Source organism: Psammomys obesus, unplaced genomic scaffold (assembly GCF_907164565.1).
Source record: "Psammomys obesus unplaced genomic scaffold, mPsaObe1.curated_primary_1811, whole genome shotgun sequence".
In the NCBI taxonomy this organism is placed as follows: domain Eukaryota; kingdom Metazoa; phylum Chordata; class Mammalia; order Rodentia; family Muridae; genus Psammomys; species Psammomys obesus.
Window position 1 is genome coordinate 36,040,540 of NW_026596040.1, and position 18,808 is coordinate 36,059,347.

The 18,808-nt window shown below is 49.0% G+C and overlaps 1 protein-coding gene across 6 annotated transcripts in view; it reads right to left on the reverse strand.

Annotated features, from left to right (window-relative positions):
- Positions 1-18,808, reverse strand: part of Ctif (cap binding complex dependent translation initiation factor) — a 241,383-nt gene that overhangs the window by 102,302 nt on the left and 120,273 nt on the right. For all 6 annotated transcript variants that reach the window (XM_055622607.1, XM_055622606.1, XM_055622609.1 and 3 more), the window contains exon 7: positions 17,590-17,666. In XM_055622607.1, coding sequence (XP_055478582.1) covers positions 17,590-17,666 — 77 coding nt within the window. The remainder of the gene's footprint in view (positions 1-17,589; positions 17,667-18,808) is intronic.

The window sequence follows — 18,808 nt, forward strand, 5'->3', positions numbered from 1 at the left end:
AACAGCGGTTCTCAACCTTTCTGATGCTGTGACTCTTTAACACAGCTCCTCATGCTGTTCCCCAACCATGAAATTATCTTGTTGCTACTTCGTAACTGTAATTTTTGCTACCTGTACAAATTAGAATGTAAATATCTGATAGGCAGGATATTTGATATGTGACCCCAAGAAAGGGTCCTTTGACCCCCCCAAGGGTCATGCCCCACATATTGAGAACCAATGATGTAGAGCTCAGGACCACAGCAGGAGGACCCAAGGGCAGTGTGTGTATATGTGTGTGTGTGTGTGTGTGTGTGTGTGTGTGAGTGTGTGTGAGTGTGTGTGTGTGTGAGTGTGTGTGTGTGTTGAATATGTGTGCATGCACACACACATGTGCTCTAGCCCTCAGAATGTCCAGGGTGCTTCTCCCATGCTGAAGGGTATGCTGGCCTCACCCATGAGCTAAGCTCTACACTCCACTCTCAGTGACATCCCACAGAAGGGTCTCAGGGTCCTGCCACCTGGTCCTCAGCTCCTGAGAAAGGAGAGTAGAGCCCTTGTGGGCTCTGGATGCCCAGGAGGATCGGCACTGTCCGCCAGCCTCAGTCTCGTCTCTGGGAATAGTTCCTCATCTCCCAAGGCGGGCCTCACCTTGTTTCTTTCTCAGCTATGTATATTCTCATTCAAGGCCTTGTTTCTTACCAGCCTCTAGACCCGCCCAGACTTTCCAACTTTGCTGTCCCTTCCTTCCCCAAACACACTGTGCCCTGCTTGCTCTCTGGGTCATTGGGAGAGTTTGTGCAGGGCTCAACAGTGCTCTACATGTGTGCCGTCCGCTGCAGCAGTCACCAGCTCCATGCTAAATGTGGCCTGGCTGCAGGCAAAGGTGGTGACAGCTAACTTGGTGACTGTACCAGGCACACAAGGCGAGGGTGGTTATTACTGCACCCCAGTTTCTCCACTTGAGGACAGAGTCTCTTGAAGTGCTTTTGCCAGGGAAACCCTGAAAGTGAGTGGAAGGGCAGAGTGAAAGAAGCCCCTTCTGTCTCCGCCGGCACCCAGCACTGTGGTAGTTCACCACCTCTCGTCACACCTGTTGGAGTGCACAGGCTGAGCGCCTTCTCTGCTGTGCCCCAGACGCAACCACACAACGGCTGGCCTTTCCCAGGCGGGACCCCGCACCTCGACTGGCACACAACTCCAGGGCACTTACACCGAAGTGGTAAAGTGTATGTCCCCTGGACAAGGCCAGTGTTCCAGGGACTCTATGGAAGGAAGACTGCACATTCAGAGATTTGAGACCAACTCAGCTCTGTAAGGTCCCTAGTTAGTCGCTCAGCCTTTCTGAGTCTTACACTCCTCCTCCACAGTGGGGACACCAGCATTTACCCTACCTGACTCCTGGATCCACTTCAGGGCACTCTGAGAAAGACGGGGCAAGACATCATTATCTGCACAGTTAACACTCTAAAATTTTCCCATCTACTCATGGCAGCCTTCCCTACCAGTGTCTGACAAAATTCCAGTGTTTCAGAGTGCTTCCAATTAAAAGTGCAGCTTGTCGTAATCATTGAGACGCTAGAGTTTGTGTTTGTGTGTGTGGTATGTGTGTACCTGTGTGCGTGCACATGCTCACAGCTTGGAGAGTTCCCTTTTCCTGGAACCCCTGCTGCATCCCCTGAGGGATGAATTTGTTCTAAAGCTCAGGCAACAACATCTTTCAGCTCCAAGCCTTCTCCAGGGAGGAAAGATTTAGCTCATGCTCCACTGCAGATATGTAGAAATGAGCCATGATGGGGAGGATGGTGGTACAGAGCCGGGAGCTGGTTAGGAACGGTGTTCCTACAGAGAGCTGAAGTTGAACAGAAGGTAAACACAGAAAATTTCAACCCATTTAAAGCTGTTAGTGAAGTTTCACATTTAAGATGGGAGGGGGCAGGGCACTATCAGGAGCCCTAAGTAGTAGTAATGGCTCTTATCTCTACACTGCTGATTTTAAAGATTCACTTTTTATTATTTTGCATTGTGTATGTGTGTGTGCGCGTGCGCACATGCGTGTGCTGTGTGGGCATGTGCATGCGAGTGCCGGTGCTCACAGAGCTCAGAATCGAGAGCTGGAGTCCCAGGCAGTTGTGAGCCACTTGACATGGGTGCTGGGAAACAAACTCAGCAACACATGCTCTTAAGCACTGGGGCATTTCTTGAGTCCCAACGTCATCACATTTTGAAACAGGATCTCTTGCTTCTCAGGCTGCCTAGAACTTGAGATTCTGCTGTCATGCTTCTTTCTCCTCAGTGTTGGTGTTTTAGTTGGTGTTTCATTGCTGCGAAGAGACAGCATGGCCACAGCAACACTTATAAAGGAAAATATTTCATTGGGGCTGTTTTAGAGGTTTAGTCCATTATTGCCATGGCGGAAAGCGTGTCTGGAGTTCAGATAGACGTGGTGCTGGAGAAGGACCTAAGAGTTTTATATCCAGATCTGCGGGTAGCAGGAGACTGTGTGCCACAGTGGGCATAGCTTGAACATAGGAGACCTCAAAGTTCACTTCTACAGTGACACACCAACTCTAACCAGGCCACACCTCCTAATAGTGCCACCCCCTATGGTCAAGCATTTGAACACATGAACCTTTGGTGACCACACCTATTCAAATCACCACAGTTGGCATATAGCCCTGTACCGCCATGCTAGATACATGCTTGTTTAGCCCTTTCCTCCATTGTAGAGGGCAGTTCTGTGTGCTTAATACAATAAGGCAGAAGGGGTAATAGGTTGCTTTCCTCAGCAGACCAGGTAATTTCTATCTCCCCCACTCCTCTATCTTACCTCTGACATACTCTCTCTGTCTCTTCCTCCTTTCTTCTCCTTCCCCCTTCTATTCCTTCCCTCCCTCCCTCCCTCTCTGCTGTCTTTTCTCTTCTCCTTCTTCCCTCAGCCATGAGCAGCCTGTAGAGAGGCCCAATTGCAAGGAAATGAAGCCTGCAGCCTGAAGCCAATGGGGAACCAACAGTCACATCAGAGAGTTTGCAAGGTAAACACAGAAAATTTCAACCGTTTAAAGCTTTTAGTGAAGTTTCATATTTAAGATGGAAGGGGGCAGGGCACAGTGTGGTGTCTGGCTGACAGGGTGCCTGTAGAGTCACAAGACCTGAGCCAGAAGAACTCAGCTGTGGTGTTCTGGATCCCTGACCCCCAGAAGCTGTGGGGGTAACAACTGCTAATTCCTGGGCTAATTTGTTACACAGTGTGAGATAACTAATGCAGCTTTTGTGCCTAGAGATTCTGCTGCAGTGAAATCTCAGCCATGGGATGTCTTGGGCCTGGATAGTAGGCAGAAATGAGGGTTTCAAGTTGCATGTTCGTGAAGAGTGTAGGCTCTGTGGAGAAACATGAGTTTGGGATAAACCACTGTGAGGATTCATGGCCAGTGACAGGGCCACAGAGACTATAGGAAGGGGTCTAGTGGGCAATATCAGAGATGCTGAGGGGAAAAAGAATAAATGTCCACCAGGTACAGTGACCTTGCCTCAACATTTCCAGCCCAAGCACTGAAGATGTTGTCTGGTTCCTTCTTGATGAGTACAGTAAGATGAGAGGATCTAGACAAGTTAAAAGGATTCTTCCTCTCTCTCTCTCTCTCTCTCTCTCTCTCTCTCACACACACACACACACACACACACACATGCACACGGAACCAGAACTTGCTAGTTTTGAAGAGTGTCCTAGACTTAACCAGATGGTAGATGATGCTAAAATCAGGAAATGACTCCTGGGTAAAGATCAGAAGCCAGCACACTCATGAAAGCAGTGTCCAAAGACGAGGTGGAGGAGGATGGGATTTCATCAAGACCTTGGGAAGATCAAAGGTGGCACTGCCCAGCACAGTTCAGTGAAACGGAGGCACCTATAACTATCCTCGAGGGCCACCCTCGGATATTCCCAGCCACACATCAGAGCCCCAAGAAGCTGAAGGCCATCCCCTCTGCAGAAGACCAAAGAAGATGAGAGGAAGTCTTTGAGGGACTTGAAGTCGAGCTTTTCCAGTGCTGTGGAAAACAGCAGGCTCCGCAGAAGGTCCGACCTCATTTCTGAAAGAACTGTATCAGCAGCCCCAGAAGGGCCAGAGACTACAGTATGAAAAGAAGCCATTGGATCTCAAGTTCTACAGATAGGAAGCCAGTTGAGAAAATAACTCAATTGCAAATATGCGTCATCTTTCAGAAGCTGGGCGGCAGGGGGTGGGGGGGACCATGGAGGGGCGACTTGGAGGTAGAACAGATGACCCAGAGTACTCAGTGATCATAGACTGCAATAACATGAGCGATCTCCATGCTATAACACTGATCCTGGCTGCAATAACATGAGGTTTCCATGGCAGAGGGTGGGGCCAGAGCCATGTAAAGCAGCTCCTGACAGGAACAGGGCAGGACTCTAGCTGATGGAGGAAGCTCCAACATTTGCCCAGCTGTACTACAGAAAAGCTATATAGACAAATGGTTTATGTGCTGCTTGTTTTTCCCCTGCTTGAATGGGTGTCTGTGGCAATGACCCTGTGTCTGCCCCAGTGACCATGTCTGTCCTGACGTTATATCCTGGGGATGTGTATGCAGGGGCCCAGCTAACTAGTCCTTTTAGACCACAAGGCGGCAGACCTGGAAAGAACCAGATGCAAAGAACTGTTCCCGAAGAGCCCCGTGTGTATCTTGCACATGGCTTCTACTAATGGGAGGCTGAACTCTGAGTTGATAGTAACAGTGGGAGGAGCAAGTGTATTCTGTATGGAGGAAGGATGAGTCACTCAGGGAGGCAGGTGGGCTGTCGTAGTCAGCCTTCCAGATGGCTCTCACCTCCTGGACGTTCACACCCTTGGAACTTCCTCTTACACCACAGAGAATTTGTCCTCTTGGCCAAGAGATGGTGGTAGAAGATGGATGATGCACCATCTCTAAAATGAGTCTCAAAGAATACAGTGCTGCAGCTTCCGCCTGATTGTCCGTCCATCTGCTCCTCCCTAGGGTCATTCTCTGAGAGTTAACTGCGGCCACGAACACGTCATGAATGTGTGCATAAAGAGGCCTGCCTTGTAACCCAGAGCTATGGAGGAAGCAAGACGTGCCAATCACCTGGTAAACCAAGAAACAGATACCACACAACCGAGCCTGCTGATGACCACATTCCCTGAATGGCAGCTGGACTCCGAGCCAGAGTGTACTGGGTGAGCCACTCCTGGTTTCTCAGCCTCCGAAGTTGTGCAGGTTTATGAAAATTGGCGGAGCTAAGTTCTACACTTTGGGAATTACATGATATGGAGCAATAGATACCCTTCCACATAAATATTCAGTCTGGGCCTCTGTTCCATTTTCAGTGAACTATCATTGGCAATGCTGATTAGCAGGGTCCTGAAGCAGTCACAGTCAGATACACACACAGACACACACAGACACACACACACACACACACACACACACACACACACACACACACAGAGAATGCACGCATACCTACAAATATAGACATGAGTACAATACAGACACAAACACAAGAGTTCTCACGTTCGTCTAAGTCCTTGACATTGGAAGCTGCTTTCCAGGCACTGTCTGATCTGCACTGCAAAGCCTAGCTAGGAAGGAGATGGGTTCTTTGAGAGAAGACACTCTGTTTCAAAGAGGCGAAGCTCTGCCTTGGGGCTGTTCATCCAGCAACAGACCTCAAACAGCTCAGAGTCTAGACAGCTCAGCACACTCAGGAGGCCGCCTAGGAATGGGGCTGGAATGTGGGCCCTGCAGAGGCTCGCTCACTCTGTGTGGCTCCCAGACAATGAAGGTACAGGTAAAATGTGTGTTGGTTTCAAGCTGGATGGTTTTCAGTTTTCAAGAACTCAAAATCCTGCTTTCGGTCAATGTTGCCCTCTCACCCCAGCACCCCACTCACGGGAGGGTCTCATTAATGCACCACAAATAATAGGTCATTCTCTTAACTCTGGGTGGCCACTGAAGGTGTAAGTGAAAACACAAAGAGAGCTGCCTGGGTGATCCATTAAGGCCACATTAACCACTGATGGCCGATTCCCAAGATAGGGGCGTAGGAGCAGTAAGGTGGGGGAGGGGAGAGGGGGCTCCAGGGAGCTGCTTGCAGTAGAAGGGGGCAGGGCACATTCCCCTTCTCACCACAAGGAGGTGGGATGATGGTCCTCAATTGCTTACAGTCAGCTAACCCAAAGTATAGCAGGGGTGGCCGGGAAAGAGGGTCTGAGATTTCCCTGATGTTTTAGGAGAGGCAGTGGGATGAGGAATTCAAGAAGGTGCTGGCCCACATGGTTCTAGCAGAGGGAACCTAATGATCCGACTCCACCATCTCCACCATCTCTAACATCAACAACGCCAGGCAAGCCTGCTTTTTGCCTGCTCTGGTCCCCCAGGAACCCTGCCCTGCCTCTATGCGCCATGGCTGTGCCTCAGGTTCAGAGTCACGGTGTTTCCTGATCAGCCCCAGCTCATCTGTTCTGTTTCCAAAATCATCTTAGTGTCCAGTCTTCACACACGTCCTTTCCTGAGTTCAGTGTCATACTTCACACTGACAGGAGAACCGGGGGTTGAATCCTTTGCAGTTCTGAAGTAATGGTGTCCTCAAGGGAGTTGAATGAGGATGTGGGGGCTGAGGTGCTTTTTCTGGGATGTGACTGGTAGGGTTCTGTGTGCTCTCAGGCCTCTTGCCTGTCCGTTACTGGGTCCTCAGGCCTGACACACCTGGGAACTGTACCAGCAAAGGGCAGAGGAGAACTGGAAGAGCGAAGAGTGGTGGCAATGGAAGGTTCCAGCAGAGGAAGCCTGGGAAGAGGAGTCCCAGGAAGGGTCCAGCCAGGACAGGTCTATTTAAGGATCTAAGAGAAGATGGGGGCCTGATAGATAAAGATGGAAGTGAGAAGGCAGGTGAGGAGAGCCGAGGAAGGCAGGGAGAGCTGCAGCAGGTAGATTGAGCAGGCCCTGGGCTTCTTGTAAGGGGCACTGACAGGGCTTCTGAAGGCCTATTTGAAAACTGATGAACAACTCAGGCCTATACTTCCTGTGTCGAACACTTCTGAGGATGCTCATAACTCAAGGCCTGCCTGGAGCACGAGTGAGCAAACCCAGGCAACTTAGTAGATAGAGAGCTGAGAACGTAGCTCAGTGGTGAAGCACTTGGTTATCACTTGGGTTAGCCTTAGGTTCAGTCCCTGGTACTGGAGGGAAAAAGTAACAAACCGCTGATGTAATTCATCCAAAGACAGCTCATTATGAGTGTGGCGACAACAAGGATGTTCAGGCTTCCCATGGGTTGCCTGTGAACCTGGGTGTCTGTCCACTTACAAGGTGGGCCTACAGAGCCTCCCACTGGCTTGGGTTTGACCACTCGTGCTGGACCACCTTGTGTCTGTCCAGGCCTACCAGGGAAGGCTGGGAAGCTGCATCCTGCTCATGCTCAGCGGATGCTCAGATCTCTGTAAGTGCACAGAGTCTCAGAGAGCCCAAGCAGCCACTCATGTGGACCCTGCTGACCTCTCTCCCCTAGCTTCTCCCGCGCATGCTACACAGAGGCGTCACCTCTGGGGACCTGTTCTCCTGAATTACTTTATTTCTGTTTGCTGGTGTCTTGCCTAATTGAGCCCCTGCATCACTTCTGGAAACCAGGCCCTCCCAAAAATACTCCAAACCGTAACAGAGGCCACTTTGGCATCCCTAAAACACATGGATTGGAATAAGTGGCTAAAATTAAGTTACTGGGAAGATTCAGAAATAACTCCCAGGGCTCAGGGTAAATGCTGACCCAGGCAGGAAGGCTCCTTGGTATTTTTAAAACCTGTGGCCTGGTCATTGCTAGGGAGCCTCGGTGAGTGGAATGCACCCTCAAGCCTTGGGCTGGGCCTCCTGATTAGGGGTCGAGGGCAGCAGGAGGAAGCCCTCACTTCAGGGCTGTCCATTTTCCTGCAACTCATGTTACCTTCTCTTGGGCCTCCTACTGGGTGGGGCCATCACCTGAAAGAAAAAAAAATCTCTGGTCTACTACAGAAACTTCCAATATATGCCCACTCATGAATCATTCAGTGGAGGGAAGGCAGGACTGGCCTAGTGCTGCAGACGACTAGATTGTGTGGTGGGGTTGGCTGAAGTCTTTTCATTCATTCCTTTCTTGCCATGAGGCAAGAGTAGCCCTTCTTTCAGTCCATTTGAAAATGAAGGTCCCATCTTGAATGTGTGATGACAAGTTAGTTGGGTCTATGCTAAAGGCAGGGAAGGACTCAGGACAGGGAGGATGGGGACACGGGGCAGTGAGGAGAAGATTAAGATCAGAGCACTGGTTAGAGACACAGGCTCTGAAGTTAGGCCTCCCAGCTCCCTTATTTCCCTCTACAAGTTACTTTCTTCATCTGCAAAATGGAAATAAAAATAGCGCACCCTTCCTCGGGACGTCAGAAAGATTATATGAACTAATATTTGTTTAAGGCTCAAAACAGTGTTCTTAATATAGTGAGCCTTGGAAGTGCTCATGGGGTGGCTGAGTGACTTCTGGCATGGGCTGAGGGTGGGCCAGGCTTATCTTAGGACCCAGAAGAAAAAAAGCCATACAATGAATGAATGTACAGCTTGCCACCCCTTTACAATCAGTGGATTTTCAGCCCGCCACCCCTTCAGCACCAGTGGGCCGACAGCCCAGTATTCCTTTAGAATCCATGAGCCCATAGCCTGTCACCCCTCAGAACCAGAGGATCTGCAGTATGGCACCCCTTTAGATCCAGCGGATCCACAGATGAACCTACAGATGTGCAAGCTGGCACCTCTGCAAATAGGATGCTCCCCCGTGGTGTCAGATCTTAGACACCAGATGCAAGGAACATGACGGCATAGCTCAGGACAGCTGGGTGCCAGCGTACAGACTGGACTAGACACAGAGAGGAAAGGCATACACAGGGACAGAGATGTGTTCCGCTTGTCTAGAACCTTCTGGAAAGAATGCTAGCCATTTTTTCCTGGGAGCCTGGGCCAGCTTCCATAATGTTCTCAATTCTGCCTTTTCTATCCTATGGTTAATGAATGGAATAGATCTGGGAAGACTCTGTTTTTATCTGTGCCACGCACTCTGGAGTACTTTTGAGAGCTGGACTCAAAATCACATTTCACAGCAGAAAAGTTGGGCTCCTAGAACAGACAGCAAGGGTCCTGGACCAGACTCCAGAGCTCCTGGTCCATCATCCTTTTCCTCCATGTTCACAGTAGAAGAGGAAGAAGGATGCATGTTTTCTGAGGATATATACCTGGTCCTACATATAATCTAATGGCATCCTTGACCCTGAGAACAAGAAGAATAAATTTGGTGAGTGTCTCCCCCAACCCAAGACTCCTGTTTGATGGCAGATGAGCTGAACTTAAAAATCAAGTGAGCCTGGCCAAAGGCTTGGCTATCCACCATGGACGCTGTCCCCCATGGAAGGCTGAAATGATTTGGTTGACTGATGCTTGGTTATTTGAGCCCTGAGTGGAGGAGCTAGAGTTGGAGGTAGTGCTGGTGAGCCAATCCATAAATGCCCAGTCTTCCAGAAAAGGAATGACTAAGACATCTGAGCCGGAATAGTTAAAGCAAACTTGGTGGCTGGTTCCTGGGGTCCTCTGTATCCTGTCCTGGCCATAGATACCTGGAACTGCATTAGTCTATGGCTAGTTTCCCGATCAAAAGCCCTCCCATCCCCAGGCTACAAGGCATGACCCCTGGTCCCTCTTCAGTTGCCTTTCTTGATCCTGGCAATCCCTGCTTTGCTCTTTAGAACTCCGAAAGCTGAACAAAAGGGGTAAGAATGATTGACCAAAGTAATGCCCAGCTCCTTAGCTGTGGACACAGTACTGGGAGGTGCCTGTTGCCCAGTGGGAGGAACAGTTGCTAAGGGAGCCTGCCAAATGTATGGCAGGCTGCCTCTTGTGCCCGTTTGGCCTCTATGTGGTTGTGAATTCTGAGCTAGGGACACACTCTTCCTTCCATAGGACAAGGTTCCCAGGGGTCCGTATCCTCATAACGCATGAAGCTGGGAGTGTGAGCTTGGAGTGTACACCAAAGCAGAGTGGCAGAAAAGGGATCCAGGAAGGCACGTGGTTCACAGGAGGGCTGGCACCAGGAGCACTGGTGAGGCAACGGCACTCTAGAGGACGGTGTGACACGTCATGGTTTGCTCAATGCCTGGGGGCTCCGTTTCAATCTAACAAGGACCATGAGGACCCGGACATGTGGCTCGAAGCAACGAGCCGTTCTTTCCAAGTGAGCCCGTGTGAGGGTGGGCGTGCGGGGAGGAGGAGACATCCTGAAAATAATTCCTATCTGACTCATTTTGCTCCCAATCTGACAGGGCTGCCTGCCAGGTGGGGTCTGCCTGGCCCATTTTCTTATCTATCTTTAGCAGGGACTTAATGAGGGCAATTTCCTCGCTGAGATAGAAAGAGAAACCGTGGGCAATGTGAGCACGGATGTCTCACAGCCTCCCCAGCTCCTGACAACAGGATGGCAATGACAGTCACTATGGGGCTGAGCTGTCTACGAGAGCTTTGGTGACAGCGTCATCCCCGGATGGCACACACGAAGCAGCAAAACCAAGCCTGTGACAGGCAGGGTGGAAAGTGTCTCCTCCTTTCCCCCCCCCCCCCCGGCCCTATCACTACCACCACGAATAATATGCCCCAAATCCTGTGGCTCCCCACATGCCCTTCATCTTCAGCATCTCTCTACCCTGTTTTAAGGAGTAAGTCTATCTCATCCTTGCTGTTCAGGAGGCTACTTTCCAGAATGTCACTGCAAGTACATTGAGTTACTGCTCCTCTGGTCACATTTTCACCAACTCATCAATACATAAACTCTTTTCATACCTGTGTTTCTGTTTCTAAGACTGTTTATTTATTTTTACATTGGATTATTTCTTTTAGAGCGCATAGGCATTCTGCCCGCATATATGTCTGTGCACCTCATGTATGCTCTGCCCGTGGAAGCCACATGAGGGAGTCAGATCCCCCGGGACTGGAGCTACAGGGTGCCTGTAAGCCACGTGTAGTTACTGGGAATTGGATCCGGCTCTCTGGAAATGCTGGCTGGACTCTCAACCACTGAGCCATCTCTTCAGCCTCCTAGAGACTGCTTACTTAGTCTATGTTGTTGACCTGCTAGCACTGAACTCATTGCAGAACTAAGTCTTGCTTACATGAAGAGCATTAAATTCACTCTTTCTGTAAGGCACGTCCAGTTTTCTTGAACTTAGTATCCTGGGGAGGATGAAACAGATCTGTGCTCCCACTCCCCACAACTTCCTTATCTATCCCAACAAGGAACTTGAACTTACAATCACTACACAAATCTCCAGCACTTTACTCAGGAGCCACGCAAACAGCAAAATCACACACACACAAAAGCACACACATATTAAAAGCATGGCACTAGACAAACCACATGATCAGGATAAGAGACAAAATAAGAAAAGCAGGATGGTATATTGCATGACTTTGGCTGGGATCTTGTGTAGCCTGCAACTCAAATTATTTACCTAGTCCATGTCTGCCAATGACTGACTGTCAAAGCATCAGCGCACTTGGTTCTTGCCTTTTGGACTTAAGATTGAATTACCCCACTGGCTTCCTGCAGCAATGCTCAAAGTAAATGACAGACTGAGTGATGTCCTGGCCTCTATGATCTTAGGAGCCATTTTTGATAGAAAATGGAGAAAAATTAAGGCTGCATGTATATAGTTTTAAATTTCAAAAATTAAAGAATATAGATCTCACTTTTTCCCCAAGAAGACTTGCAAACATAGATGGTTTAGAAGAAAATAAGTGATATTAATTGCTAGATAGCTTCATAGACTAGATCACAGCCAGACCAAATCTGTGTCACTCCCTTGGTACACCAAGAGTTAAAGAGGGCTACAAGGGGCCTTTCCTATCACATCATCCTTGGGCTTTCTCTAATCATGCAAACAAACAAAGCCCCAAGACAACCCAGGAAACAAACAGCAGCAAAATCCTACAACGTTTGCCCCCAAAGATGAGTAGTGCATGTCTGTAATTCTGGTCTGAGAAAAACTGGCAGGGGGATTATGGCTCAGTGAGTCTACACAAGGAGACCTTGCCTCAGAAGTTTTTAAAAAAATGGACATATAACTCATTTGTCACAAAATTCAACCCTCTAAAGCATAGAATTGATGTTTTTGTCTGGTTTTTAGTATATTTGTAACTATGCTGTACCAATGGCTTCCCATTCCTGATGTCCTGTTTGTTTTTTTATCAGTGACAGGCAGTGTTTACAAGGTGCTTGCAAAATCAAAGCTGATGGCTGATTCTTGGGATCTGAGTTTGTGTAGGCAGAGGAAGCAGGGAAGAGATTAGAGCCTTAGCTGGTTCCACAGATTGAGGACACCATGCCACAGTCATGGTCAGCTGTAGGACAGACACCATGACTGCCCTGCTGCGTCCAGCAGGCAGCCCAGCTCTGCACCCCAGGGGGACAGCTTGCTCTCCGGCTTCTCGTGCAGTGGGGCCATCTGACGCTGGCCAGGACGGCCAAGGTATTCTTATTTCCTCCTGTCTGTCTGCTTTGCTCAGAGTACATTAACCATTCTGAGACCTCACTTAATGAAGCAAATCAGTTTGAAGAAGGGCTCTCCTGACTCCTGGCAGCTCAGGTGGGCATCATGCAGAAGACCATGAATGCCTCTATTGGTTGTCCTACTCTAATTGCTGAGAGGCCAGGCTTTGGAGTCTATGTAGTCTTCTGAGACTCTCAATGACTTAGGCAGGGGATCTTCAGAGCAAGTAGGCAGTGGCTTCTCCCTCTTATGAACCACAGGGTGGCTTCTGAGCCCCACATTTGCCTCTGCTTCTAGGGAGCTGTGGGTAGCTACTGGGGATCCCTAGCCCATCATCTGCCTAGCTGTGGCTTCTCTTTTCCCTCACACGTCCATTTCCGTGATTTTCATTGGTAGTTTAATCATTACTCCAAAAGAGGATCATTCTAGGGTCTCCCTTCTCCATGACCCCCATCCCCCTTCATGCCCCCTCTACACCATAATTAGGATGGCATACAGACATATACAACAATCTGGTTAATTCTGCATATAGAATGCCACTGTGGTGACTCCACCTTAGGCCCCTGACCGCAACGGCCTTGCTTTTTGGTATTATCCAGATCACAGAACATAACATGGAGAACAGTTCTATGTTGGAGGGGGGAGGGTTGAATGAGAATGGTCCCCATAGGCTCATATATTTGAATACTTAATCCCAAGGTTGTGGAACTGTTTGAGAAGGATTAGGAGGTGTGTCCCTGGGAGCAGGTTTTGAGGTTTCAAAAGGTCATACCATTTCCAAATAGCTCTCTCTTTCTGCCTTGTGCTATGGACCCAGACATAGCTCTCAGCACCATGTATGCCTGCATGCCACCATGTTCCCTGCCATGATGGTTATGCACTTACCCTCTGAAACTATAAGCCCCTCAAAAACTCTTTTTACAAGTACTTTGATCATGGTGTTTTGTCACAGCAATAGAAAAGTAACTAGGATGGGGTTTAACAGTGCTCCATGGCAGGGCACTCAATATACATCCCTATCAGAAACTGCTCTCAGCCCTCTGGCTGCCTCTATGGAAATGGCCCTAGTCCTGCTCACCCTGAGACCATGCCCCCTTCTGATAATCAAGGGACAGGGCACAGAAAGCTCTGCATGGTCGCTCCATCTTGGGTCAACTGTCTGAAGTTCCTCCAGCTTCAGAACTCCCTGCAGGGTCAGACCATCCCACCAAGTCTGCCCAGAGCTCAACCTCTCTGCTTGAGCCTGCTGCCCCTTGCTGCTTCCTAACAGCATGCTTCCAAAGCACCCTCACCCTGGAGTCTGCTTTCCAGTAGTGCAGTGTCTGTTCCCTATAGTGGTATGTTCACTTCTTGAAACAAGGCAGGGGGTGGGGGGGAGTGAGGATGGGGAGTGGGAGGAGGGCTGAAGAACTCTTCCCCTTCCACAGGGATAAGGGAATCCGCCAAGCAAGCAGAGGCTATGGGCCAGGACTTCAGCCCCTTAGTGAAACTCTTCTTCCTAGATGTTGGGGTTGGGCAGAGAGCTTTAGGTGGAACCTTCTTAGCTGTCCGTTTCTAACCTGGTAGAGACTGAGCACGCAAAACCATGCTACTCCCAGGGAATGCATGGGATATTTATTCATTCCATTTCTATCCTCAAATATATAACCTTTGTTTGACATCTGACATGTTTTATTACCCCCTTCCCCAAAAAGCAAGCAAATGCCTATCAAATGTCCAAATTTTGAGAAAAATTCTTAAGGGGAAAACCTCCAAGTTGTTCATGTTAATCCTTTTTGCAAAGCAGGTGAAAAACAGCTACAACTTAACTTTAATTAGAGCCCCCAAAAGCAGCCTGAGGGAAGGGGGAGCAGAGCCTTAGCTTGCTTCTGTAGAGGGGCTCTACCTATCTACCGTCCTGGGCTTGGAGATGCTACGACTATAAGATTAGACTTTCAAGGCAGTAATGAGAAGAGTATCTACATGGAAATGCTTTCTGTGCCCCTTAAAGGCTCTCTGACCTGGAGAGCATGCTGCTGCTAAGACCACTCAAGTGCTTTACAAGAATGAGCCTGTACAAGGCTCTCTGGCAGTGGACCAATTTTATTAAAGAAAACATAGTTTTCATGAAATGAAGTATCCGAGGGGCTAGAGAGATGGCTCAGCACTTTGCACTCAGTCTTTGCAAAGGAACTGAACTTCAGTTCCCAGAACCCATATTGGGAGGTTCACAGTTGTCTGTAACTCTAGCTCCAGGGGAATCTGATGCCTCTGGCCTCTATGTGCACCAGCACACACGTGTACATACCTACACACACATACATATACATACACACATATATATCTGTGTGTATATATATATGTATATATACACATATACATACACATGTATAATTCAGAATAATCTTTAACAAAATGAAGCAACGCTCCTATCTTCAGGGCATCATGCCTATGTGGCCACATGATTCAGCTCCTTGATGCCTCCACATTGAAGCAGGGGCGAGAACAGCATCAGGGTACACAGAGACACCTGGGAAGCCAAACACGAGTAGGACAAGTGGCAGACTTCTGTGCGGATGGGGATGTTAGGTCCAAGTTTTGAGAATGACTGTTCTTGCTGGGAGGTACCATTCAGTTCTAGGCAGAGCAAAGTGTCATGGGGCCTGCAGCTATCAGACCCAATTCCAGCCACTTTATAGGGAGACAAAAGGCCAAAGACTCCTGAGGGCATTCCAAGGTGAGTCACAGGACATCAGGAGATGTGGCTTTCCACTTCGCTGCTCATGACCAATTGTAAGATCTGACATATTACGTAGGCACTGGCTGTGTTCCTTGGTTGCTATAGCTGACTCTGGTCATCTTGCTGTGGCACCTTCTAAGCATGGTTTATGCTTTAGATGCTAGCAAGGCTAGTGTCAAGTATACAGGTTTTGTATCTCACAAAGCCACTATGGAAGGCCATCTCTGGGAGAGCTGGGATTGACTTGGTAATGTTTCATAGTCAATCTGTGATTACCAGAATCACCACAGGAGTTCCCAGCCTCTAGGTAATAAAGTCTTTCAGCCACACTGTTGCCTGCTCTGTCCTAAAAACCTCTACCATGTGGGGGCTCTCTAACAAGGCACTCCCCCCAAGTGAGAAATGGCTCTGTTCTATTCTTGACTGCTTCCTTGTCTATACTTTAGCTGTGTGTATCTGCTACCTGTAACTGCAGTCTGACTCCAGTGAACACAAAGCTCCCTCTCTGTAAACATGGCTGCCAGTCCTCCCATGTAAATCTTTCATGGGTTTCACCATGTGGATGTTCTATCCTCTACCCTGGACCTGGTCCTCCAGCCCTCCGCACAGGACACACTTTCTGTCTCCTTATCATCTTTCTGGCTTTTCTTTGGATGTTGGCCCGGTCCACACCCTTCTTGAGGTGTGTTGAGCTACCCAGCACGTTCACAACCATAAGCATGGATAAGGAGAGGCCCACCTTCCTGGTCCTCCCATGCCAGGAGGGAGGACCAGGCACACGCCCTCCCGACGTCCCTGGGTCATGTCGTTTCCGGAGGCCTGCCCCGTCTAGGAGACGCCTGTGGAGCATGGTGACCTGGCCCAAAAAGCGACATGTGGGCTGACCTGGATGCCAGTGCCTTGGCCCAGAGAAGCCTTCTCATTTGTAAGCTTGGAGAGTCTTGGCATCTTTGAGACACACACTGGGGAGGAAGGACGGAAGGCCTTCTGCTCTTCCTGACTCCTTCCTGGCCCATGTAAAAAACACTGACTGTAAACAAACACAAACCTTTCTCCTTTGAAGGGTACTCCCCATTTCTTTCCTCTACACAAATTCCAGGACCCAAGACTTGTCCTGTGTAAATGCTACAGAGCAGAGAGGAGGCTCAGGGCAGGCTGGTCGGGGCAGGGGCAGGGGCAGGCCCAACTCTCAGCTCAGTGTCCTCTTCTGGTGTCTGCTGATTCCCAGTCCTGACTCAGGACAGCCTGCCTCCCAGTTAGCTGGGTACTCATTCCCCTGTGAATGTTTTCAGAAAGAGAAAATCTACTACTGGACGACAGGCATTCTGGGCATCCATCTTCTGCTTATCCACTACTTCCTGGTTCAGGATTTCCATGTGGAGTGAGGGGTCAGAGGCCCCGGTTGGCTGGAGCCCAGCACCTCCATCTGTGGTGCTCTCTGGGTTCTGAGGTCAGCTGGCTGACTCTTGTCTCTTAAAGGACATTCTTTGTTCACTGAAGGTAAAACCAGAAGCCATCACCTTTGTATGAGAATAAATTCCCTATAGGGAAACACCTGATTTCAATTCTCAGGCATTAAGCGCTTTTGCTCTTCTTCTTTTTTTTAAGATTTCCATACAGAAATACTTTTTGCACATTCAAGCAAAAAATAAAATAAAATAAAATAAAAAAACCCCACTCCCCACTTTGACACAAATGGCTGAGCACAATATGATTCTGTACCTGGAATTTTTCACTTAAACTATATCAAGAAGACCTTTTTGATATAAAGACCTATCAAGACCTTTCCACGTAAGAAAGCCCCATCTACCACACGGACACACGCTTTTCTTGGTTGCTGTGTCTTGGTTGCTTGCTCCAGTGCAGGCTAGCTCATCATGCTTTTCTTGTCCCCTGGTTAAAGCTCTAAACTGTGGGGTTCACTGCCAAGTGTGGCTCAAATGCAGGACTGTTCCCAGTGATGGGAGCAGAGAGAGGAACGCCTCTGCATTTCTGAGTTTGGGGAGCCTCCTGGAGGCCATGCCTCTAAGCACGCAGCCGTGGGCTCCATTCCTTGAGGAGATTTGGGTGGCAGAAAGAACACTTCCTCAAATCCTGGGCAATGTTTGCTCCCAGGAAGGAGTAGAGATGGTGGCACTCTGCTGGTCTTCTGAGGGGACCCAGTCCCTGGTCCAAGCACAGAAACGCACAGGCCCATTTTACTGCTAATGTCACCTCTACGTACCCATTTTGTTTACAGGTGTAAGAACTGGCCAAGCAGCTAGAACAAGTGATAGCGTTCATAAGAGTCTTTCCTACCTTCGGTCATTTCTCCTCCTCCGGAACAGCTTCTTGGTGTGTGCAATCTCTACTTCATGGGGCATTGGGTGGTAGCCCTGTGATGAGAGAGAGAGAGAGAGAGAGAGAGAGAGAGGACATGAATCATTTTGCAAAAGAACAGAGTGTATCCAAGACCACGTTTCCCATGACAACATCCAGTGAAGGGCATGAGAAGCTAGACTCTGCCCATCTAATCAGACCAGAAGATGAAAGTCATTAGAACAAATGAATCTCCACTGAAGGAGAATGCTATGATTCCAGACCTGAAGAATAGGGAGACCAGAAGGAGCCCTCAGAATGCATCATGTTCAAGCTCTCAAGTATGGAAGCTGTTCAGGCCAGGACTGAGTGCACAGTCCAAGGTCTTGTAGAGAAAAGCAGCAGTGCCAAGGCCACTAATGTCACCTCATCCTTCTTGGTTAGGGGCAGATTCCATGAAAACAAATGGGGAGTGGGGGGCTTCCCGTGGAGTCCTAGGCCAGAGCTGAGTGTTCCCCTGTCACCCATAAGGGTCAGGTACATAGACAATGGCTACAGGAAGGGGATAGGTTCTTTCCCAATTCCAGTTAGCGCTGTCACCGCATTCTACTCTAGGACATTGAGAGGCCCGGAGATGAGGGTGCCAAGCCCAAGCCTTGAGCACAAGCTCACTCCTAGTCCTACGGCCAAATCCCCCATGCAATTTTACCCTTCCTTTACCTTGGAAGTATTTAGGGAAAACATGCAAAGAGCTCATTGTCTTCTAGACTTCAAAGAAGGGCCTGGGGGAAATTCTAAGGGTGGCTTTGGCATACTGCCTTATGATTATATAGGATTATAGATTAACATCAAGCTTGGGGAGAGTCCTGCTTATAAGCAACGTCAACCCTGCACACTGGACATGTAAATACGTGGAGAACATGCCCAGGAGCGCTGTCATTCCATCCTGGGCAGCTGGCGTGGACTAGTGGAGTCTAAAGGGAAGAGTTCCTGCCTGGCATACCTACAGTTTCTCATACTACCTAGGCATGAGGGAGGAGCCACAGATCGAGGTATACTGGAGACTGGCAAGGTGGGGGGGGTCCCTTTGCCTCCAAGCTCCACTTGGCAGTCAGGGATATAAAGGCTCAGAGAGGTCAAGCAGAGAAAGAGAGAGAGAAACAGAGACTAACAGAGAGAGAGAGAGAGAGAGAGAGAGAGAGAGAGAGAGAGAGAGAGA